Source organism: Lissotriton helveticus, chromosome 11, assembly GCF_964261635.1.
Source record: "Lissotriton helveticus chromosome 11, aLisHel1.1, whole genome shotgun sequence".
In the NCBI taxonomy this organism is placed as follows: domain Eukaryota; kingdom Metazoa; phylum Chordata; class Amphibia; order Caudata; family Salamandridae; genus Lissotriton; species Lissotriton helveticus.
In genome coordinates, this window is record NC_136072.1 from 680003794 (window position 1) to 680028864 (window position 25071).

The 25071-nt window shown below is 45.8% G+C and overlaps 1 protein-coding gene across 2 annotated transcripts in view; it reads left to right on the forward strand.

Annotated features, from left to right (window-relative positions):
• ADD2 (adducin 2) overlaps positions 1-25071 on the forward strand; it is a 422666-nt gene that overhangs the window by 153675 nt on the left and 243920 nt on the right. For both annotated transcript variants that reach the window (XM_078666540.1, XM_078666541.1), the window contains exon 4: positions 22529-22680. In XM_078666540.1, coding sequence (XP_078522666.1) covers positions 22529-22680 — 152 coding nt within the window. The remainder of the gene's footprint in view (positions 1-22528; positions 22681-25071) is intronic.

Here is a 25071-nt window from a genome sequence, read left to right on the forward strand (position 1 = left end):
CCATAGACAGCAGGCATGGGAAGTGTGCGGGTGAAAGTGGGCAGCTTCCACCAGCTGGCTCTGGCGGGCTTCTCTCCGCCCTTCATGCTCCCTATGTCTGCTCCACAGACCAGCAAGCTGCAGCCCTCCTCCTGCGCCATAGACAGCAGGCATGGGAAGTGTGCGGGTGAGAGTGGGAAGCTTTCACCAGCTGGCTCTGGCGGGCTGCTCTCCGCCCTTCATGCTCCCTATGACTGCTCCACAGAACAGCCAGCTGCAGCCCTCCTCCTGCGCCATAGACAGCAGGCATGGAAAGTGTGCGGGGGAGAGTGGGCAGCTTTCCATATTCAAAACACAGGATCTGGAAAGCAACCCACAATTTAAATGAACAGACAACGACGGTGCAGCTGCAGGGACGTTCCGCCATACTTCCAGTGCACTAACATGAAGTCCCTCGGGCGAACGCGGTCCTGGCGAGTTTCATCTCCCTTTCCATCCCAGCGGTCAGCGCTGTCCTGATTGCTTGCAGTGGATGAAGGGTCCTTTGAGCCCTGCGGGTCGGGTCCCTGCTACTTTACAGGCCAGTCCCCCATCCCCACAGCCTTGGGATTCCTCTTCCTTCAAATTACAGGGTTTCCTTCCACCTCACTTTCTAGGCTAGGATTCTGCAATTTAACAGGGCTATATTCTCAAAGAAAACACTTTTATTTCAAACAGTATTCACAAAGTTGACATTGTCACACTGAAACATTGTTTTTTTATTTTTGAATTTAATAAAAGCAAGAAGCAGCTGCCATAGGCGCCGCCGTCACTCATGGTGGTCGGATGGCACACGATCGCCACGTAACTGGCTTTTAAACAGGATACCTGGCCGCTAGAGCTTTGCATGGAGTTTACAAAGTTTCCCTCACGGCGCGGTCTTGAACTAAAGTAAAGATGGATTGCTGTCTAACATGTTCTGTTCTATCATTCAGCGCTTCCTTTCCATCCCCTGTTCAAACAGGAGGAGGCCGAAATAATACATGGCAGCAGTGCTGGCTTCATTCAGAGCAGGCATTAGAGGCTCCTGTGGGCTTACATACAAACCAACATTTGTAGAGTTTGCAAACAAACTAAACTCAGAACAAGTTTCAGTGTATTTTGGCACGCTTTAGTATATATATTATATATAAGCCTTACTTGAAATCAACCCTCAAGTCTGGCGTGGGCTCAACATCCTTTGATTCTAGGCAAATCCCTTCATCTGCTTCAGAGAGATTTTTTTAAACGTCGTAGTTTGCATTTCACTCCGAATCGGACAGTGCCGACGGCTGGAAGAAGAGATGACCGGACCTCCTTCTCGTTCACTTGAGCACAGGTAAGAGACCGTGGCCATAGCTGGGGGCTGTACCCTCCAGTACCAGAGCACTTACAACTATCGAAGCCTGTGTGCATCATTCACTTGAGCACATGTATTAGGCCAGAGCTCTCAAATTTTACATGTCCGCCAGTCAGAACAGCTGTGCGTATTTGTTGTGGTGGGTGTTTTTAAATGTTTTTATTTGCTATGCAGTTTGGGACTTGTCCGGTGTTGGAAGGGGCGATCTCCGAGGGCCAGGTTGTGCTCACCCGGTCACCCCAAGATCCACCTCTCCCACAGAACTTGCCGAGTCTTGATGGGGAGGTCCCCACCGGGGAGGACTTCGGGTCTAGGATCGTACCCACTGAGCTCACACCACACTACGAACAGACACCACACCGTTGGATTCTAGTAACAAGTTCTTTATATAGCAAATAACGAAGGAAGCACTCTTGTATACACAGTGGTCAAGGGACTACAAAGTCTTGGAGGATTCGGGAAGGGGGAAGCGGGACAGTCTTTTAGTCTCTGGGTCAGTACGCGGCATACCCTACGCACAGCTCTCAATCATCGAGCCGGGGGGTACGGGATGATGGTCGTACTGGCTGCCTCACCTCCGTCGAGTCGGCTCGGTCGTGATGGTGGTCTCGATGGTCCAGCCGGACCAGAGTACTCCTCGAGCCGCGACGAGGTCAGCAGGGCTCGATCTGGAGAGGTTCGTGAGGAGCCGCGACAGCGTCAGCAGGGCTCGGGTGGTCTTAGAGGTCGAGCCGCGACAGCGTCAGCAGCGCTCCGATGGTTGCAAGTTCAGCTTGAGCCGCGACAGCGTCAGCAGAGCTCCGATGGTTGCAGGTTCAGCTTGAGCCGCGACAGCGTCAGCAGGGCTCCGATGGTCTTAGAGGTCGAGCCGCGACAGCGTCAGTAGGGCTCCGATGGTTGCAAGTTCAGCTCGAGCCGCGACAGCGTCAGCAGGGCTCTGATGGTTGCAGGTTCAGCTTGAGCCGCGACAGCGTCAGCAGGGCTCTGATGGTTACCAGTTCAGCTTGAGCCGCGACAGCGTCAGCAGGGCTCAGAGGTTCAGGATGAGTCTTCTTAGGGTCAGCCGCGATCAGATCAGCAGGGCTTCAGGTCCAAGATACAACTGCCCGCTAGTTGTCGGCCGGGCCCAGTTATAGTCCTTTTGGCTCTTTGATCTCCGGACCCTCGCAGGCAGAGGTCTCCTGCCCGGGGGCTGGTCATTGGTGAGGTCCGGCGGTTGGCTCTTTGATCCCTTTGAAAGATGGGTCCGGGAATTCCCAGACGCCCAGCGGGTCTAGAGCCAGCACTCGGGGAGGCCAGAGGGGTGATCGAAACTGGCCCACAGGGGAGGGCCAAAGGTGTGACAGAAACCAGCCCCTCAGGGGAGGCCGGAGGTGCCATCGAAACTCCCTGGCTTATCTCACTCGGGGAGCCCTTTACCCCCCCAGCCGGGACGGGCGCGCCTTTGGAGTCTGGGTTTCGCTGGGGCCGGGGTCACGCTCGGCCCAGGGAGACAGGGATGTCGGGAAGGGAAGATGGCGTCCGGGCCTTGTGGGGCATGCAAGGTTAGGCGCTCGGAGCCGGGCGTGGAGCGGGAAAGGCAGGCCTGGTCGAGGTTCTAGGGGGATCTAGGTTTAACTGGAGTAGGACGACACTCGGGATGCAGGCTACACTAACGGGGAGGCTGCGCAGGGGACTCGGGGCACAGGCCTACGCTCACAGGGTGTGGAGGGACAGAGGCGAACCACGCCACGAGGCCGGGTCCAACATCCGGTTTATCAAAAGTACAAGTCCCAGCATGCAAAGTGAAAATATTGACTGGAAGGAGAGAGATCACAACCTGCAAAAAGCTGAGTGCAGGCTGGATCAAGTTGAAACTTATATCGCTGAAAGAGCTCACAAACAAGATTAATACATACCTAGACTGATGCACATGGGCAGATCGCATCCTCCTTGTTATTTAAACACTGGAGAACTCATTTGTGGCACATTTCAATTACTGGTGTGGCCAGTGTATCATACCTGACTGTTTCCTTTATGTTCTGTCTTCACTGGCATTTATACAGCCCTCCCTCACTCTATCTATTGCCCTCACTCTATCTATCACCCTCACTCTATCTATCTATCGCCCTCACTCTATCTATCTATCGCCCTCACTCTATCTATCGCCCTCACTCTATCTATCGCCCTCACTCTATCTATCGCCCTCACTCTATCTATCGCCCCCCCTCTATCTATCGCCCTCCCTCTATCGCCCTCCCTCTATCTATCTATCGCCCTCCCTTTATCTATCACCCTCCTTTTATCTATCACCCTCACTCCATCTATCGCCCTCCAGCTATCTATTGCCCTCCCGCTATCTATGGCCCTCCCGCTATCTATCGCCCTCCCGCTATCTATCGCCCTCCCGCTATCTATCGCCCTCCCGCTATCTATCGCCCTCCCGCTATCTATCGCCCTCCCGCTATCTATCGCCCTCCCTCTATCTATCTATTGCCCTCACTCTCTCTATTGCCCTCACTCTATCTATTGCCCTCACTCTATCTATCTATTGCCCTCACTCTATCTATCTATTGCCCTCACTCTATCTATTGCCCTCACTCTATCCATCTATCGCCCTCACTCGATCTATCGCCCTCTATCTATTGCCCTCACTCTATCGCCCTCACTCTATCTATCGCCCTCACTCTATCTATCGCCCTCACTCTATCTATCGCCCTCACTCTATCTATCGCCCTCACTCTATCTATCTATCGCCCTCACTCTATCTATCTATCGCCCTCACTCTATCTATCTATCGCCCTCACTCTATCTATCTATCGCCCTCACTCTATCTATCACCCTCACTCTATCTATCTATCGCATCACCACAGCATCACTCAGCACCACCACAGCATCACTCAGGGGCACCACAACATCACTATGCGCTACCACAGCATCTCTGAACGCCACAGCATCACTCGTCACCACCACAACATCACTCAGCGCCACCACAGCATCAATCTGGGCAGCCATTCAACAACAACTGGTTCAAATATGTTCTCTCAGTGTTTCAAGCTTTAATACAAATGTCACAAAAAGATGTTAATATTTCACTTCTGTTCTTGGATTTTCGTCACAATAAAATACACTGAACATAATCTTCACAAAAGTTATTTACAAAAGTTGAAGCTATTACCATTATAAATTACAATAACTTTTATTTAAATATTAATTATTAAAAAAATTAAAAGCCATTGTTATTTGCAATATCAATACATCGAAGTCCCGTAAATACAACACATATTGCATTACAAATGCTATAGGTGTCACATTTGTGAAAATTAAAACTATTGGCATTGTAAATGACAAAGATATTATTTTCGCTATTTTCAAAACCAACACATACATTTAAAACATTGTCATTTACAATACCAATAGCTCAAACTTTCCTAATGCGAGACCTATTGCATTGCAAATGCTTGTTATGACTGCATTTTCATCTGGAACGTCTAAACAAAGCACACAGACACATTTGAGGAACCTTTTTATAAGCTTTATTGAAATAATAATGTTGACAGTGCTCACTTTTAAACGCTTTAGTGATTTACGAATGGTGATGGGGATTGCTGATCAATGTGCTTATGCTTTATTGACATTAATAAGCTCATTTACGCATGGTTATTATTGATGGCTGCATTTACTCCTAAACTGATGATACTTTTGACATGTAGTTTGTTGAAACTGAAGGCTTATCCAATGTGTTTATATGACCCTTAAGGGGTCAGAGGTGATTACGCTATGTCATCAAAGGGTATGTTCATCAACCTTATGTATATTTGTAAATTACTGCATAGCTTTGAGTAGTGTGGGTGTATTAAATGTACTTTTACTTTTCTAAAGAAAAAGCACAGACTAGACAATTGTTTATTGAGTGTTATTATTGCATGCCAACGAATGATGATTATTAGCCCACACCACCGCCCTTAAGTAACCTTAGACTGCTCTACTACCCTGAGAGAGTCAAGCGCTACTGTAGGGTGTTTGGTTACCAGTGTAGGGCAAATGTTGACCCATTACTTGCGCAGGCCACAAAACGAATGGGCCGTTTCCATACAGAGGCATAACTGAAGTGATTCATTGCTTCTAATGAGATCTGTGTAGACTGAGTGAGTGTTAATGAAGTCATGTAGATATACCATTACGTCCATGCTGACCAAGTGGAATGTTAAACACACAATAAGGGGTGGTCCACTGTTAGGAGTGAAAAAGAAGTGATGCATAACTGCAAATGCAGTTCAGGTATACTGAGGAACATGGGAATGGGCTCAAAGGTAGAACAACAATGCTGTTACCAGGGCAAACTACTGATGGTTGCCAGACACAACAGTGATTCAATAGCTATATACGCATGGGGCCTGTTCACCATCTACAGAGTTGGGTCCTAACTGTTACCAAGAAAAGCAGAACCCATCTTAAAATTAAAACTGTCCAAACATGTGGGCATGTGCAATAGGATTTTCATCTGGTTTCACACCATGGTGTACCACTGATATGCAGGCTGTTAAACATTTTTTCTGTCATATAAATTCTACTGAAAAGTCAATAATTATTAGGCAACGTTATGAATATAGGGGTGCCTTTTGCATCAGCAAAGTCACTAAATGACTCAGTCATTGAGCAGAGGAGATATCCTAAATACAAATGGCAACCACTGCAGTTGTGTCAAAGCAATGATAAGGCAACAAGCCCTTAAGCTCAGACAACGTTCTCTCTCACTCCTTCCTAAATTATGTATCATTAAATATCCACTTACCTATATAACCAGAGGACTCCAAACAAAGACCATGTGCACTACAGAGTAGGACAGACCATTGGTGGAGTTGGACAGATACTGAGTGGAAGGATGGAGTTAAAGAGGTCACTGGATTTTGACAGCTCTTGGTCATAGTCGAATGGCGAGCACTTCATTGCATTGTATATCTACCTCCCTACTAAAGCAGAGAATCCTGCATTCACTACTGCTCATGGCAGACTCACAAAGGACGGTAGAGCCAAATGTGGAGGTAGAGATGGGATCAGGACACCACTCTACCTAGTCCATTCTGAGCAGCAAGCTCACCATGATGTGACACAACTGCCAATTCACATACCAGTATGCAGATGAGATGGTTGTACATCCACAACTTGAGACAAAGCCTGCAATCACAATTACCCTTCCATACCCCATTTGCAAACCAATTAAGTAAGCCTGGGCATTTGATTTGATACCCAAGGTCTGCCAGTGATTTTACTGAAAGCAGCTGGTATTTGAGTCTGATGCAGTGTAAAAGCTGATCCTTCTTGCACGCGTCTTGAAAAACAACACTGAAACTGAGTAAAGTTGAAGTACCAGGACTGTAAAAGTGTGCCTGGATAGGTAGTAATAGCAATAATAATGATATAATGAATTTAACATGTTTATTAACAAAGTCTTACAAAATAATTATGAAAAATTGAGGAAATCTATGATTTCCATTGTTTTTGTTGTAGTGCGCCATGACAAGCTGGGAAATGGTGAAAAAAGTTCATGAAATGTGCTAGATGACTTAAACTTTCAGTATATTTGCTTAACATCATTAGGATCTTATAATTAGTGAAAAATGTTATTTTAATGATTTTTAGAAATATTGTACATGTAGGTACTTTTAAATTTTGTAATAATATGCCATAATTGAAGTTGAACATTTTTGTGTAATAATTACTGACAACTTTGCAAATATTATCATATATTGGTCTTGTTATGTTTGAACCTAACCACAAGTTATTTTACTAAATAAGAAAAGCTAACTTTAAATTGCATAGAATTGCCTTTTCCCTTTAGGCTGCATTATTTCACAGCCTGGTCAGTGGACTTTTGTTTTTCAACTGTTGTTCTATCTGTTCTGTTCATGCAATATTCTTTATTCGAGGTCGAAAAATCTTTATTCGGGTTAGAAATTCATAAAAGATACTTATGTTTAGAAAAAACGTAATAAGGAATTCTCAAATTAAAAGGCCTAATATGAGGATTCAGTACATTCATTGATAACAAGTTAGTATTCTATTGGTCACAAGTAAGCATCTTATAAATATACAACAGCACTTAATTAAAGAATAGATCTTTCCCGACATAAGAAAAAGTAAAAACATGTTAGACAGGCTTATAAACTAAATTTTCTAGATAACTGTGTGCCTTCCTTACGTTTATGGCCGAATATATGAATGAAGAAAATACAAAAAAAACTCCACTGTGTCAAGTTTGCATGAAAAGCTAATAATAAAATAAACTATGTGCCTTAAAAAGTGGTTTTAAAATGCTTCCTGACACCCTGGTAAAATTTGCGGAACTGTACAAAGTGAGTTGACTGCACAGATAAACCATCACAAGGATATTTGGGTAAGTTCTCTTTCCAAACTTCCAGGCTTGGAAATGGTATCAGAAATTGTGCAGTGCTTAACCGTAGCCTTGTGAGGTAAATTCTGTCCTGTAGGGTTGGCACAAGGGATTGATAAATTTGAGTGCCCGGTTGTATGGGTCCAGCAAGATATCTCAGAATGAACAGTTTAACGTTCTCGCTGGATTCCCTCCTGGCCATTCTATGTGTTAAAAGGAGTAACTTCAGTTCCTTTTTGCTATAGTATACGATGCTGGCTGGATGTATGACGATACAACGAGTGCCATTTCAGCATGGTCTGTTAGATCGCAGTTTTCACAACGCAAGTCGTTACATCGACTTGCGCTGGACTTAGGAATAGTGTGAATTACTATTCAAACTCCAGTCTACATACAGTAGGGAAGATGTTGGAAAACAGTAATTTACACTATTCCTTAATCAACCGTGCCCTCCAGTGCAAGTCGGTGTAACAACTTACATAGTGAAAACCACGATGTAATAGTACCACGTTGAATTGGATGCGTGGTAAACGATGTCTCCCTGCTAGCTGGGTCATCTAGACTGAAGTCTATCTTATTTAAAAGATTATTACATGACCCAGCCAGTGGATTTTATCTCTGTGGTCAAGGGCCAGACAATCTTTAATTACCGCTTTTGTAAATTTAGTTCCGGCCTTGCTCCAAATGCTATGCCAGGTAAGGAGTACGCTGATGTTAATGGTGTCTTCAATATAGGGGACTGCTAGTTTGTTATGAACAAGGTAGGTAGAATTAGTAAGTGGCACTGCTAAAAGCCTAAACAAAAAGTGTTCTCTGACAGCTGTAGTAGCATGCTATCTGCCATACCCCATACGGCGGTCCCAGAGGTCACCCTACTAATGCATTTGCTCTTATATAGGTGTAAAATCTATCTTACTTTTACCAATTCTCTCAGCAAATCTTAGAATTGCTTCTGTAGATCTCAGAAATTTTATTTTACCTGTTTCCAGGGGTGGATTCCAACAGCCAGTGTTAGAGAAGATTAGACCTAAATAAGAGAAGCTCTAGGTTTGAGTTAATGCTTGCTTTTTTACCTGGTATGTCCTTATCTTCATTTTGTCAGTCCCACAAGCTAATACAAATGTCTTTGCTAGATTCAGTTTCATATCTTTACCCTCTGAGTATGAGACAAAACCTGTGATCAAGATTTGCAAACCATTAGTGGTTTGTGATATTATTACCATTTTGTCAGCATAAGGAGGATTGAGGTGGGGCGGTCGCCTAATTTTAGGGTGATCCTCTGTCAATCGTTGCGGATGCTCTTTGTCTGAATTAATGGGAACCTGACCTTTGCACTAAAATCCATAAAGAACAACAAAGTAAATAAGCTCCCCTGATTTTTTTGTAATTTTTTTTATTGATTATTTAGTTTTATAGTTTTATCTCCAGCAGTTGAAACATCATGAAACAACATGCAGCAACAATTTCTGTCATGTATTTTTGCATTAACAATGGTAATTACTTCACATGTTCATGTAGTCGGTATGATAATGTGTCAGATCCTGTATTTTACAATTGCCCGGTCACGCCTCATATGTCCTATTACATTATTTGTCCCACAGATTTGCCACATAGTGAGTATAACGTTTAAGTCCAGTTCAGCTTAGTTTCATCTGGCAAACTGTACATGCGATGAGAGAAGGGGTAAAAAGACAAGGAGAAGGGGTACAAAACTTGGAGGTGAGCTGAAACAACCCCATGTGTCTGCCATTTTTGGCACGTGTGTGTGCTTACTGCGCCTCTGTCCATTGCCTTGATGGTTGGACGCATGCGCGGAATCACTCCACCCGGTCAGGTGTTTGCAAGGGCTGATATGACTGATCTGCGCCCTGCTGTAGCGCTGTCAGAATCCCTTCCCAGCTTGTGGATATAGGTATTTTCTTGAGGTCCATGGCTTCCTCATGTTGAATCGCTATGCCTGTGGCTCTGGCCCATGCAAGAATAGAGTGACTCCATGCTTGTATATGTGGGGGATCTGGTGCCTTCCACCTTTTTGTTATTAGCTCCTTGGCTGTCACCATGCCCATGTCCGAGAACCTGGAGGTGGCTTTAGTGTTTCGTGTCCTACGGAATATGTGCAGCAGATATGTTGGCCAGTCAAAAGGTATCTCTCTCGCGGTGCAGGTGCGAAGTGTGTTTGCTACCCCATCCCAATATGTCCTCAGGCTGGCCAACCCCAGAGCATGTGCACCAAGTCTGCATCTACAGCAGCACATCTGGGGCAGGCTGTGAAAGTATCTGTTGATGTTAGCTGGTGTGAGGTACGCCCTCTGTGTGGTGTAGTATTGCATCTGCCTAAATCTCGCGTTTCTGGGGATCTGAACTGGACTGGCCAGCGCCTGTTCCCATTCTTTGTCTGTGAATTGTCTGCCCAAGTCATGTTCCCATTTCTGTCTGAGGGGGTCTAGATTTACCGCTGCATGTTGTCGCAACGAGGCAGCAAACCAACGTGTCTGGTGCCTACCACATCCCATGACATGTAGGTATTGCACATTGAGGTGTGTTTGTGGCTCATCTGCAAGGTCTCCCCATTTCATTGAGAGTGTGTCACCAATGATCGATGTAGGAGGAATTGCCCTGCAGGGAGTCCCTTGTTGTCCATTAGTGTAGTGTAGAGAATAAGCGAGCCTTCATGATAAAGATCTCCCAGGGTTTGTATACCTGCATCGTGCCAGTGTTGCCGTTCTGCAGCTGTAAGTGTTGCCTGTCCCTTAGGGGCACCCTCCAGGGGGAGCGCGGGGGCGTAGGGCCTCGTGTCCCAGGATAAGTAGAGTTTTCTAAGGTAGCACCTGTATGCTACGTTCACAAACTGGGGCTTTGGGGGAGGCACTCGTGTGCCAGGGTGGAAGAGCGCAAGGATCTGGGGGAGCATATACGGTGGGCATGTGGTCGCCCTGTAGTCGCGCTGATGGTCTGCCATCCATCTGGCGACTCATTGAAATTGGGCTGCTGGGTAGTAGTGCTCGAAGCAAGGTGCTGCCAGGCCCCCCTGGTCTGTGGGTAAATATCGTTTTTTAATCGCCACCCTATGTTGATTGGGGCCCCAGATGAAGTCTCTGGTCATCTTTTTTACAACGTGGTAAAGAAGGAGGCGGGCACATAAATGAGGAAATTGGCAAAGTAATACAGGAATCTCGGCAGAGCCACGATTTTGACCAGCACCACTCTACCCACCACAGCAAGGGGAAGCATACTCCAGAATTGCATCTGGGATCTCACGGCCGTCAGCGCTCTGCCTAGGTTACCGTCAAAGAGGTCTACTGGTTGGCGATAGACACGTATGTCCGGGTAGCGGAATGTATAAGCGCTCCACTGCACTCTCACATCCTTGAGTATAAGGCCTGGGTCACGGCACTCCTCTTTAAAAGCATATAGTTTAGATTTAGCGACATTTACTTTTAACCCTGATACAGTTGCAAATTCCCTGAGGATTTGGGCTTGTTGCTCTGGCACTTGAGTGATCTCCATTAGGTAGATTAACATATCGTTGGCATACAGAGACACCGCATGTGTGCCATCGCCCAGCGGTATCCCATCATGTAATTGTGTTCTTAGTGACTCTGCCAGTGGCTCCATCACAAGCGCGAAAAGGAGAGGGGACAGCGGGCAGCCTTGTCTCGTCCCTTATCGCACGGGGATCTCGGCCGACACGTTTGGTTCCACATTCGTTCTCAACACAGGGTTTGTGTAAAGTAGGCGGCTCAAATGTAAGAAATCGGGGCCTGATTTGTATTTTTCGAGAGTTGCAAACATATAATTCCATTCAAGAGAATCAAATGCTTTCTCGAGATCAAGTATGAGGCAGCCTGCTCTCGGCCATTCGCATACGGAATAGGGTGCGATTCAAAAGAAGCGACGCAGGTTGAGTGAGGTGTTTCGAGATGGCGCAAAGCCGTTTTGGTCTGTGTGTACCAGGGCGGGGACTGCCTGTGCCAATCTATCTACTAGCATTTTCGCTAAGATTTTGTAGTCAGTGTTAAGCAGGGCGAGGGGTCTGTATAAACCCATGTCTGTTGGGTCTCTGTCAGGTTTTGGCAGTGAGATCAAGTGTGTGCTTCACATAGTGAGGGAGGGAGCTGTCCCTCATCCACAGCAGCTGCGTAGAGGGTATGTAGTCAGGGCACCAATGACGCTTGGTATGCCTTGTAATTTTTTGCAGGAGTCCATCTGGTCCCGGAGTCTCCCCGTGGACGGGGACATAATTGCGTCCCTAATCTCCTCTGGCGAAATCTGCGCATCCTGTATCTAATTGTGTACCTGTGTCGCCTCAGGCAGTTGCACCTGATCTAGGAAAGCCGGGAGAGCGTGCGATTCATAGTGGCTTTAGGATTGGTAAGGTCGTTGATAGTGCTGTGTCAGGGCTGTGTGGATGTCCAGTTGTGTGTGCACTAGAAGCCCTGTGCCATTGCGTAGTGCGGCTATCGATGTGCGGGCCTGTTCTTGACGGATCAGCCAGGCAAGTCCTACGCGATCAGCGGTAGCATGCGTGCAGGCCGTGTGCGTGGTGTCATTGTGACAGCGGAGGTGTTCCATCAACACCGCGTGCTGTGTGAGCAGTGTCTCTAGATGGTGTCTGTCCCTGCCCTCACCCTCCCCCTCTGTCTCATATCGCAGTAGCTCTAGTTCTATTTTACTGAGGCTGGAGGTGAGAGCCTTATGTATGCTCCATGTCCCTCCCATACAGTGTCCCCTTGTCGTAGCCTTGAAAGCTTCCCATTCCACTAGTGTGTCCTCTGCTGTGTCTGTGTTAAGTATTCAAGGATCAGCGTGCCCAGGGAGGAGCGAAGTGGTGTGTCTTCGAGTGCGGTTGTTTGGAGTCTCCACGTGGGGGCGTTCAGGTTCCCAAGTGAGTTTCAGTATATGGGGATTATGGTCCGTGTGTCCGGCCTAGGTACTTTATTCGGTGGACCAGAGTGTGGCAGCTAGTGTGTGAGAACCTGCGCATTGGACATTGCTGCGGTTTGGACAAGGGCGGGAACGATCTGTCCAAGTCTACATTAAGTACAGAATTAAAGTTCCCTCCCAGGAGCCAGGGGACCCCACCTTGCTAAAATGTTTGTGAGGCCTTCTAGGAATGTGGGTTGGCTGACATTCGGGGCATAGATGGACCCAAGGAGTATTGGTTGGCCATTGAGCTGTCCGCTCACAAGCGCATATCTGCCTTCAGGGATGACCAGCACCTCCTCACTTGTAAATGGGACCCCTGCTCTCACCCATATGAGGACGCCTTGCGCATGTGCAGAGTAGCTGGTACCGTGTATTTGACCTCTCCAGCTGTGTCGGAGGTGCCCTAGTTCCGTGTGGGACATTTGTGTTTCTTCGAGCAGTGCTATGTCAGTGGCTCTGCGCGCAGATAGGCATAGATTGCATATCTGTATGATGGTGTGTGTATACTGCGTACATTCCATGTGACTACGTTGACCTGTACCATGTTTTCTTCTTACAATTACCTGGACCGCGCAGGGGGTGCAGGGTGCTGCGACTCTTGACCCGTGGGGGTGTGCTCCAGCTCATTGTTGGTAAAAACAGGGTGCATGCATGAACTGAACTATGTATAACCATGAGGGCGAGTTCCAAGTGGGAATTCGTCCAAACTGTTTTGCCCAACTTAAGGCTAAAACTGTGTTGAACTGACGTGTAGCATGAATTTGTGTGGTGCGCTGGTGGCAGGGAACGTTTTGCCCCTTGATGTCTGTTACAGCTGTGTATCCCCTCAACCAGTCTGCGGCGCGGTGCACATGTCGCCACATTTTGTAAAGAACAATTATGTAATCAGCGTATTATTTAACATAGCATTGTACCAGCACGGCTTGTAGTTGCGTGAGTTGTGTTGAGTTCACAGGAGGCCTTGGAAAGATTCATATGATGTTGTCAGCTGTTTGTAGCGTAACTTCCGGCAATGGAAACTCTTCAGGGTCCTTGAGTCTGGATGACATTAATGCCCCAGTTTATGAAGATCTGGATGGGCTGAAGTGGCTGTCGGAATTTTGAGTTGCAGTTCCCAATGTCACAGTCACTTGTGATGCCTCTTCGCTCTCCTCTGCTCCACGTCGGGGGCTGTGGAAGTCGCAGCGGCTCCTTATCGATATCCACTGTACCTACTCCAAAGGGGTCTTTTCCTGTAGAGTTTTCTTGGCTCGTCTTCCACAGGCGGTCTGGGTCCCGTCAGATTTCCTGATTCCTCCAACCAGTCCCAAACCTCAACGGGTGAATCGAGGAAGTGCGCCGATCCTTTTGCAACCATGTGAAGCCTAGCAGGGAATAGTAATGAGTAGCTTAGACCAAGGTCGCGTAGCTGTGTTTTCACGGCAGTGTATGCGCTTCTACGGCGTTGGAACTGTGCTGTGTAATCTTGAAAGATCATGATTTGATTGCTTCCGATCATTATGTCTGCCAGCTTGCGGGTTTTGTGTAGGATCGAGTCTTGTAGTTGAGGACTTTAAACAGGAATGGATGTGGGCGGGCTCCCGGCGGGCGACTTTTGCACAGGGACACGGTGTGCTATCTTGACCACAAAGAGGGAAGACAGGGTGCCGGTGGGAAGCAAGTCTCTGATCCAGTGCTCGGCATATTCCTCTGGTCTTTGTCCTTCTTCACCCTCTGGAAGTCCCACAACCCTGATATTGTTGCGGTGCGAGCACCCTTCTGTGTCTTCTACCTTGTCTTCTAGGTCGTGCACACGGTCTATTAAGTCTTGTAGGGCTATGGTGTGGCTTTGTGTAACTGGTTTTAGCTCTGCAAGTGTTTGTTCCTGGAGGTGCACCTTGTCCCTGAGTTTGTGATGGTCAGCTCATAGAAGGGCGAAATCCGAGGTGACCTTGTCGATTTTTTACTCCAACAAGGAGCAGGTCTTATCCAGCGCAGATTCTATCTTTTCTACTGCTGCCAGAACAGAGTCTAGTTTGACAGCAAGTGTTGGGCGTGGCATTTCTGTGGCTATGTCTCTGTCCGCCGTTGCCTCTTCTGAGCTGCCAGTGGGTGCATTTAGCTGTTGAGGGTTTGTGCGTAGGCGGCCCATTACTAATTGCTGTGCTGTCAGCATTCGCCACTAGTGCGTGCAGGTATTATCAGGATGGAATAGTGACTTTGTTTGTGCAGTAGGCCCAATCTCGTGGAGGAGCTGTCCACTCGCTATATGAGGCTCACGAATACAGGGATCTGTATGTGCGAGATTGCACACCTGTGTTTTGTCTTCTGGTTACTGCCTCTGCCTTGTATGGGCATTGTTGGGGCCTGATCAAGCCTACTCTTTTAAAGTGAGATATGTCCTCTCTGGTGTCTGACTTCCCCGTGCCTCAGCGCCGGGCTTGTTGGCGTGTGTTCAGGTGTCTCTGGGCACTATCCGGCGGATTATGCTTCAGCGTGGGGGGAGGGCGGTCTGGGTATGTAAGCTGTTTAACTGCGTCCACTTCAACTTGTCGCGTTGTGGATCAGCGCGGAGCAGGTGTTTGTCTCCCCCTCACGTCCATGCTTTAGCGCTTCCGGGTTGTTGCACCTCTTGCCTCTGTAAGTAGATGACCTAGGCCCGATTCGGCCTCCGGGCAAGTCTGCATCTTGCCAGTCGTCGTGCTGTTTTCTAACGTGTCTGCGCAGCCTAGGCCCTGGTCAACCATGTGGAGGGGCCTGGGAGCTTGTTGACGCTTCCCGCTTGCTCTGGCCGTCTGATGCGCGCAGGCCCGTACCTCATGGGCCGCGTCTGCAGGCCTCAGTATTTAGCTGTTTTTGCGCGTACCACTGCTGGGCCGCCATGGGGTTCTTAGTCATCTTGGTGGCCGTGGCTGTTCTTGGGTCGTTCACAGGCAGCGACTGTCCGCAATTTCCCCCAGCGATGATCTCTGTAGTTTTCGTGTTGGCCGGGGGAGCTCGGCGCTTAACAAGTGTGATTTACGCTTACGAGTGCTTTCGGTGGTTAACTCCTCATTGTCGGTGTTAGAATTGGGAGTCTCTAGTTGGCAGAGGTAGGTACCTTTGGCCAAATAGGGACCCTTGCTTCTAGTCAGGGTTAGAGGCTACACTTCTAAAATAACCCCTGCTCACCCCCTTGGTAGCTTGGCACGAGCGGACAAGCTTATCTCAGAGGCATTGTGTTAAGCATTTTTTAACACATACAGTAATACAGTGAAAACACTACAAATGGACACCACACCAGTTTAGACATAACACAAGACCAAACAACAAAAATCTACAATACTGTAATCCAAATAAGTCTTTAAAATGGTAGAAATAGCTTAGTTCACTTTAGATTGTAAATGCAATACTTTACTCTCACAGTACCTGGGATGCGTAACGCAAAACAAGCAAAATGGTCGCATGGAAGGTTATGGCCGTTCCTTACACTCAGGGGAGTGGATGCCTCGGTTCCTTACTGCTGTGCAGGGGAGTTGAGGCTCGCTTCCTTACTGTGTGGGGAGTTGACGCACCGGTTTCTTACTGCGATCCGTTCCGATGACGCTCCGGTGCAATGCGACAAATTGGTGTCTTGGTTACGGTGCGACAACGTAGATGCGATGCATGCATGCCCAACGGCCGTGCAGCGACTCGATGAACTTCTTACCCGTGACAGGCCCTGCAACACGCTTCTCCGGTGATACGACGGCGACCTCTGCAGCGGCACGCTTCTCCGGTGATGCGATGTTCTTCGGTGATGCAGGAGAGGTGGCACACTTCAACGGCGATGCGACGGCAACTGCTGCGGCAGCGACACGCTTCTCTTCCTTGAGTCGCGCTTCCCGCTCCCAGGGACACACAGTCTCTTAGATGGCCCAGCATAACGGAAGGGACTTCAATTCCCAGCAAGGGAATTCAGGGGGAGCTGGTGGTGAATTCTTGTATCCCTAAGACTTCAAGAAGGAGGCAAGCACAGTTCAAGCCCTTGGAGATTCTTCTTCAAGATGATGAAAGCACACTCAGTCCTTTTTCTCCTTTCTTTGGCAATGAAGCAATCACTGCAGGCCAACACCCAAACACACAGCACAGGGGTAGTCTCCTCCTTCAGCTTCTCTGGTTCTTCTCCTTTGCAAAGCATCGTCTTGATTCCCAGAATTGATCTAAAGTTCTGGGGTCTGGGCCCCAATACTTATACTGTAAAGTCCTTTGACTCTGAAGGCAGAGAGTGTCTGTACCTAGTCCAAACCAGTTCTGGGTGCATTCTGTCAGTGCACAACTTCTTCCTTTGTCAGTGTGGCCCAGGGTCATCAGACTCACCAAAGGAGGTGGAGCCACCACTCCTCATGCAGATAGGTCTATCCAGCCTTGTGCTGACTCACCCTGTCTCCTGGAGCCACCCGAGCCCCTGTCACTCACAAACCAGACATGGAATACACAACCTAGCAGAGGCAGGCTTGGATGGTTAGGCAAAAAAATACCTACTTTCTAAAAGTGGAATTTTCAAACACAGAATGTCAAAACCAACTTCACTAAAAGATGTATTTTATCATTCAGGCATACTAAACTCGAATTTCTACTGAGCCAGTTAGGATTATAAGATTTATCATCAAACTGCCGATTCTGGCCTTTGGGAACAGGGATCGTTGCAATAGTGAAAAACGGAATTGGCTGTAATTCACTATCAGGACATGCCACACACATCAGGGCATGTCCTACCGTTTACATACAATGCAGCCAGCCCATGGGGGTACCTTGGGCCTACCTTAGGGGTGACTAACATGTAGAAAAGGGAAGGCTTTGGGACTGGCAAGTGGGTGCACTTGCCAAGTCGAGATGGCAGTCCCAGGCTGCACACAGGGTCTGCGATGGCAGGCCTGAGCCATAGGTTACAAGCTGCTCCAGGGGGTGGCACAAACAGTGCTGCAAGCCCACCAGCAGCATTTGATTTACAGGCCCTGGGCACCTGCGGTGCACTATATTAGGGTCTGACAAGTAAACCAAATAAGCCAATCATGGAGTCACTAATCCATTACATACTTTACAATAGGGAGCACTTGCACCTTGGCACTGATTAGCAGTGGCAAAGTGCCCAAAGCATCTAGATTAGCAAAAACATAGCAAAAACACAGGAGGCAACAGCAAAATAATTGGAAGGGAGACCCACGCCAATGGTGCCAGGTCTAACAGTCGGGTCCTGTGGGCTCGCAATTGTGGCTTTTCTCGCCTCCTCCGCCTTCCTCCGCCTTCCTCCGATCAAGAGCGTGGGCTACCACTGCAAAGGCACTTTTGTGCAGTATGGTTGCGCCTGGATGGCAGGGGATGCTAACATATAGCAGGATAATCAGTGGTGAGAGGACAGAGCTCTTGCAACTCACTTCCGCCATGTTTGGCTGGCTGGCCACGCCCCATAAATAAGCTCCCCTGATAGGACGGAATGGACCATTGTTTCTCATGAACCGCATGGAAGAGTATGTTGGTGTGTCAATTTTTACCGGATGAAGGTAAAAGCGATCACATGATGCCCAGACCATGGTGTGGTGACAATTGATGTCACAATGAATGATTTTGAAGTATAAAAAGTGACTTTCCTAGGAGGAGGGAGGTTCATCAGCCCCCCTTTACTTCCTTGTCTCCTGACTGCCAGACTGTCTTTTCATGCCACTTGCCCTTTCCCTTTGCTGATGAACTTTCCTGTTGGACGCTTTGGAGCTGTATGGTGAGAGACCAGACCTGAACTTTCCTGTTTATTGCTCCAACCCCCTTGCCCATGCCTATGGGCTTTTGCTTAGTTCACTATAACTTGATCCCTTTACCCATTCTAAGAGAGCTTTTGTGAACCATCCTCCTGCCTTTCTAGGTGATAAGGATCTCTTATTCCAATACCATCCGCTTATGGATTCTTATATCTAGCGATCAGTGGCGGTTCATCCATTGGGGGCGTTGGGGCGTTGCCCCACTAGCCATGGACGACCGTCACGTCACTGTCTGACACTGTCTGCGCATACCCATATTTAAAATTACGAGCGCAGCAGTCAGAATTTATTTTCGGAGAATCGAAGTGAGTGAGTCACTGTATTCATGCGATCGCGGAAGGGTGGGGGCGGGCCTGTGGCAGTGAGTGGCAGGCGGCTGGCAGTGGCATATAGCTAGCACAGCGTGGCAGGGAGGGCAGCCAGCAGCAGTGTGTGCGCATTTAGGGCAAGTCATTTTTTCGACTTGCCCACGCATGCGCACACACGCAGTAGCCCCTTTCCTCCTCCTCCTCCTCTAGCATGAACACAGGCAGAGACCCGGGGGAGCCGGGTCTCATTATGGGCAGTATTAGCCCTGCTCTTTAACCAATCCTGGCGCAGTGGCAATGTTGTGCTGCGCCAGGATTGGCTGAGTTACTGCCGCCCGTGCCCTATTGGCAGTTAGTTTCCTGTTGAGCGGCAAAAGAAAATAGCGGGGAGAAGTTAGTTCCACCATTGCAGAGGCGACGTGATGCGACGCGGGACCGGAGGAGATGCCTGGCCTGGTAAGTTTTATTAATTAAATTAACCTGGTTAATTTAACCCCCCCCCCCCGCACAACCGGAGATCTTCGTACGCGCTCATTATTGTCTCCGCTTTTATTTGGGCATAGGCATTGGGTAGCTGAGCTGCTTGTTTTTCTCAGACGATGTAGACACTTTCTCTTCTACCCACTGAGAGCCACAGCAGATCATACTCTACGCTTATTAAAAAGCTGCTCGTCTGCTGTGAGAACTTGAAGATTAGATATCCCCTTTCCTGTGGACTGGTGTGCCTGCATGGGAGGATGCGCGGTGAGGTCTGGCATCACTTAAGTCTGAGCCCAGCAGGGCTAATTCGGGGTCAGGTCTGAGTAGAGGAGCCCTACCACTCTCAGGGCCCAGACAAGTGAAGTTGGCGTGATTGATTCTGTGGATATTTGGCATGGGAATCTTTCCCTGATTTGGTTTTATGGGGTCAGGGAATGTCAGACCCGTATTATGCGCTATGTGCGGGTGAAATTCTTGGTAGTTTGTTACACAAATCTCTCGCAGAAGTTCCGATCATTGGTTTTAAAGTATTTCCCATAACCTTGGTTTTCTTCCACATACATGCTTCTTCACTTTTGACCAAGGGAGTTAGGTAAGGTTGGACTCGGCTGTGACTGTACTTGGGTGGGATACTGACCGGATGTTGACAGCTTGGGGGATGTGGAGAGCCTGTGTTTTCTGCTGCGATGGTACATGTCCTTACTTGCGTTCATCTTGTTGGGCAAACTATATAACATTTGTAGAAGCTGGGGGTTGACATTTTCTGACCAAAAAGGTAACGTTTCCTACATCAGTGTTTGTTTGCCTGCACCCTTTCCAGACTGTTTTATTATTACTGTTGTAAGTAGCTTATTTTTCTCAGTGTGTAGACATCAAGCTGCATATGTTATCTCACTTCAGTGGCGCTTTGGGGCGTACTCTCCATTTTAGCTTTTAACGTCAACACAAAAACATTATTTCGAGCAATCCCTTGTTTGTAAATTGTTTCACTTAACACTTGTCACCCACACTCTGGAAAAATACGCCTGGCTTTCATGTACAGCAAAGTAACGTTGTTCTTTGTCTGTGTACACTTTACAAACTTTGTTAATTGTTAGACGACCCACCTTTCATTTGCGAGCCTTCACTGCTATTACATTATGCATTTACTGTGAAGCATCAACATGGTAGTAAGAAGAGGAATAAGCAAGAAAAGGAGTAAGATAAGAAGTGTACGTCTAATTAGAAGTATGATTTGGTGTAAATAGGACTGAGTAGGGGTGCAAGAGTGTATGACTAAGTAGAAGTAACCACAGAACTAAGAGTAAATAGAGATGTGCAATATATTTAAGTGTAAGTAGGATTAAAAGCAGGGTTTTGGGTAGGAGTAAGAGTGATGACAGAAAGAATGAAAGATAATGAGGGAGAAGATGAAAGGTGCGAATATATAGAATGGTTTATTAACATTCTTGCTTTCTGAAATGTACTTGAAAATGCACCATTTGCCCGCTCTTTTTACTAATTTTTTTCAGGGCAAGAATGCCCCGAACCTCCTTTCATAGGATCGAGCTAGCTTGCTACACTCGCTCGTCACATTGCGCTGCCAGTGACTTTTACGCCACACCTCTGTCAGATGTCACCAGCCGCCACTGCTAGCGATAGATTTACTTTGGTTCAATGTGTGATTTTATTATACGAGCTATAAGACTCATGACTGAGCTTCTTAAAATGTTACTATATGCATTGATTTTGGATCTCTTATACAATAACCAAATGAAATAAATTTGTCTGAGTCTCTTATTGTGTCTTAATGTTCCTTGTACAGAACCTGGGTAGGAATTCTAAATGCCTCATAAAGAAAGTCATAGATTATTTTCAGAACACCAGGCTTTTGGTCTGTGTAGCCACAGCAGAGCTTTTAGTGTGCATAATTCTTGTTAGTCTGATTTTTTTTTATGAGGTTGGGTCTTCCAATTTCAGTACTCTATTTCTATAGTATGGTTTTGAGAGTAGTGTATATGAATTTGATTTCCGATTTGCAAGTTGGCTACCAATTATTGGTCTTCATTGGGTAGCCGACAGTGGGACATCCTGATTTCCCACCCCTCACTATGACGATGAAAGGCCCATCTGAGGACCAATGCCTCTGAGGGTGTTTTATAGGATCTGAGGGAAGTGAACAGTGTGTGAGAAATGTAAATTGGTATGGGCTTGGTGTGAGTAAACTCGAGAACAGTGCTTCCGTTGCAACAAGTCCATCATGGGTAACTGAAAGTCATTTAAGTCCTGGGCACAACCATCCAGCACCACTGACATTTACTCTCGCAAGTCACAGAATGTGCAAGTTGCCCCATGAACGTTTTTCTGTGGAATTTCTTTTGCCAACTGTACTTGCTAAACAATCCTTTCTTACAATTCTGCGGGCAACCGATGTGTCTTCAGACCTGTTGAAAACCCTTAAAATATTGAATTCATATTTAAGTATGCATATCCTAGATAGCCATATGAGGCTGATGGTCTCAAAATTCTACTGTCATTTGTAGTAGGGTTATCATTTATGGCCCATCTTTTACTTCTTACAAGCAAACCTTCACAATTGTAAGTACCTACAGATTCTAGTTTTATAACAAAAGTAAAACCGATCTTCCTAACTTTCCATGCTACACAAATTCTCATTCTCATTTTCCTTTCTTATTTTTGCATCGTGACTACAGTCTTAAAATTTATTGAGAGTCCTGCTAGTCCTTATCACATCTTTCTTGTTACTAGTCCATCTATCACCCGACTTGGAATTTGAGCTCTGCTTTCCCACCTCAATCTTTTGCTCCTCATCATCTCCCCTCGAGCTCACTTTCTTGATTTCCTGTCTTATGTGTTATTCCCTCGGTTTCTTCCACTTTAAATTCTTTTCATATCCAGGAAGGTCTCATTTCTTCTGTGGCCCTTTTTCTGATCGCCTGTGATGATGCACTGTGACTATTCTTTTATGTAATGTGTTCCATTTTACTTGTAGATGTTGACAGCACGTTTGCGATAGTGTTCTGTAAATGCACCAAAATTAACTGAAATGAATTAACAGTCAAGAAGAAGGACCTTAAAGTTGCTGAATCTTAGATGATAAGAGACTACGTAGTAAACAATAAATTCTTTATTTTCCCAAGGAAACAAGGATCGGTTAATCTTTATTGCTTTTGAAGTTTCCCAAATCTAATGAATTACTTCAGAAATACACAATTATCCCAAGTATGTGACAAACATATACTTGAACATATAGTGATTTTATATTACCTGGTTTATTAACAATAAGAATTTCAAATTAATGCATTACTGAGAGGTTTTCATTTCCTTCTAGGTCTTTCGGCGGTAACACCCATCAATGATCTCTACTGCAATGACTCCATACCTATGATTAAGGGTGAGCGGCTTATGCGGTGCAAACTCACAAGCATATATCGACTGTTGGATCTTTATGGCTGGTCCCAGCTCAGCAGCACTTATGTTACGGTGAGTGAGCACAGAAGCGCCATAGGCCCGTGTCAAATGTGTCACATGGTTTGCTCTCCGTCCATGCATGCTTATTAGATGGAAGTGGTATGTACAAATCTTGCTACCTACCAAGATCTCTACATTTCCTAGAACACATTGCACATATACACATACCATACTTATTTGAGTATTCCATTGACAGCTTTCCTATTTGTTAATATATTAGTTTACTTAAACTGTTTATTAAAAACTAGTTATTTTGTATTTTAATATTTCTGAAATACACAGGCTAAGCAATATCATCAATTGTTTCTAAATTAACATAATGCTCCAGTTGAACCACAAGGTAACAAAATCGCACCCAACTTTCATATATTAAAATAAGGAAGGAAAGGAAAATTGCAACACTGATTTATTTGCATACGAGATGAGCGCAAGAAGTTTGATTAAATTGCTTGCATTTGCATCCTATGACAAATGCAAAAACACAGTTTGCGTCAACGAACTAGTGTAGAAAAAACTGTTTTGCATACATCGATCCATCTGTCCTAATGTTGGTGTAAATGTTGATACGAAACTGCACAATCAATGGAACAATTTATGAATATTAAGATGAAACGTTGTGAAAGATTGCACGTGACAATCTGGTATGCTGTGGGACATTACAGACGAGGAAAACATTGCATTTTTCTGTAATTGTAGACAAACGGGTATTTGATAAACCACCTCTACAAGGCACATTGTGTACTGTCTGTGGAAACTAAGATCTATTTTTATTGCATTGTAATGTATTCAGATTCACTGGACAGTTTGTGTGCAAGAAATCTATTTTCTTGCCATTAGTGGTCAGTTCGTTTTCCACACTTTTAAAATGCACTTTGTCGAGTCACTCTAAGGGCCATTTCGTGCATTGAGTATTTTTGCACTAATGCACTATGCATCTTTTTCTTTCTGCTTGGGATCTTCTAGTCAGTAAAGTAATTTGATGAAGCAGTCCTATAAAGCAATTTAAAGGATTCTAAAGTATCTATTAAAGTGCCGTAAGACCTCCTACTTCGCCCATTTAGCCTTTTCTTGCCAACTGCATGTCCCCTGTCTTCTCACACTGTTATCACAAACTTGTGCATTGCATGGATTTTCTGAAAATTCTGTTAAAATTGTTGTCCCTTCATCCCTGCAAGACGGCCACAGAAAGGATTCTTCGCATATTCACTTGAGCAATCACTGGTTACCTAGAGAGGCATTCTAAAGCTCATAGTACAGACACTTTAATATACCACCAACAGCACACCTTTACAATGTTCTGAGAACCAAGTCATTATCACCAGCAGCACACATGCATCATATTCTGCTACTTCCTGTAAATAAAAAATTATCACAATAAAAGTAGGCAGTTTGAAGGAAATGCTGGTTAAACAAAAGTCGAAAATGATAATTAACTAAATGCTCACAATGAAAAACAAGCTTTTGGCAATGCAATGTTTTTTTTTATTGCAAGCATGTGCAACAAACAGAAAGAATAAATATGCCACCGTGTATGTGGCGGCTATGTGCTTGGAATATACATTTTATAGTTAAGAACACATTACTCATTGGATATAATTGGGTGAGTGGGTGTACTTGGAATATGTATATACATACCCTTTTTATTTCAATGCACGTTACAGAAAAATGTGGTTGTCATTGATAAAAAAGAAAGGGTACTTTTGGCTCTAAATTACTGTAACATGAAGACATTGTTTAAACACATGAAGGTCTGTAGACAATAAAAAAAGATTAACAATGGGAAAAAATACATTGGCAACTAAAAGCATTGTCCCACCAGCCCAGCACTGAAGTGCACTTCTTTTGACACAAATGTGCACATGAGATCAAGAAAAATGTCATCTTTCACAGTTTAAAAGAACCTTTGGTTGAAGTGGACTGCGGTATTCTGAAGCAAAATGTGAATTAAAGTTCAACAGGCCAATGGATGAGGAGGGCTGACCCAAATCCACTCTATGTATATGTATGTGTGTGTGTGTGTGTGTGTGTATATGTATATATATTATTTATGACTCTGTTTAATTGCATGAAATAGGATAACAGCTGAAGCTGTTTTAGACAAGACCGAAACAGGACATCAAGAGAGATAAATATGTTTAATACTTTGACACCAATTTCAGGCATGAGTACAGGATTTTCAATGTGCTTTGGCAGTGCCTTAGGATCCTATCCCTCACACCCCCAGAGAACTCCATATTCATGTGTCGATTAGGCATTCTTTAAATAACCACAATCATAAATTATATAGATCTGTACAACTCTTCATGTAACCACAATATGCCAAAAAGAGAAAACTCTGAACTGCAGACATCTATTGAAGTTTTTGAAACGTCCTCATATTAGTAACACTTATGAACAATACAT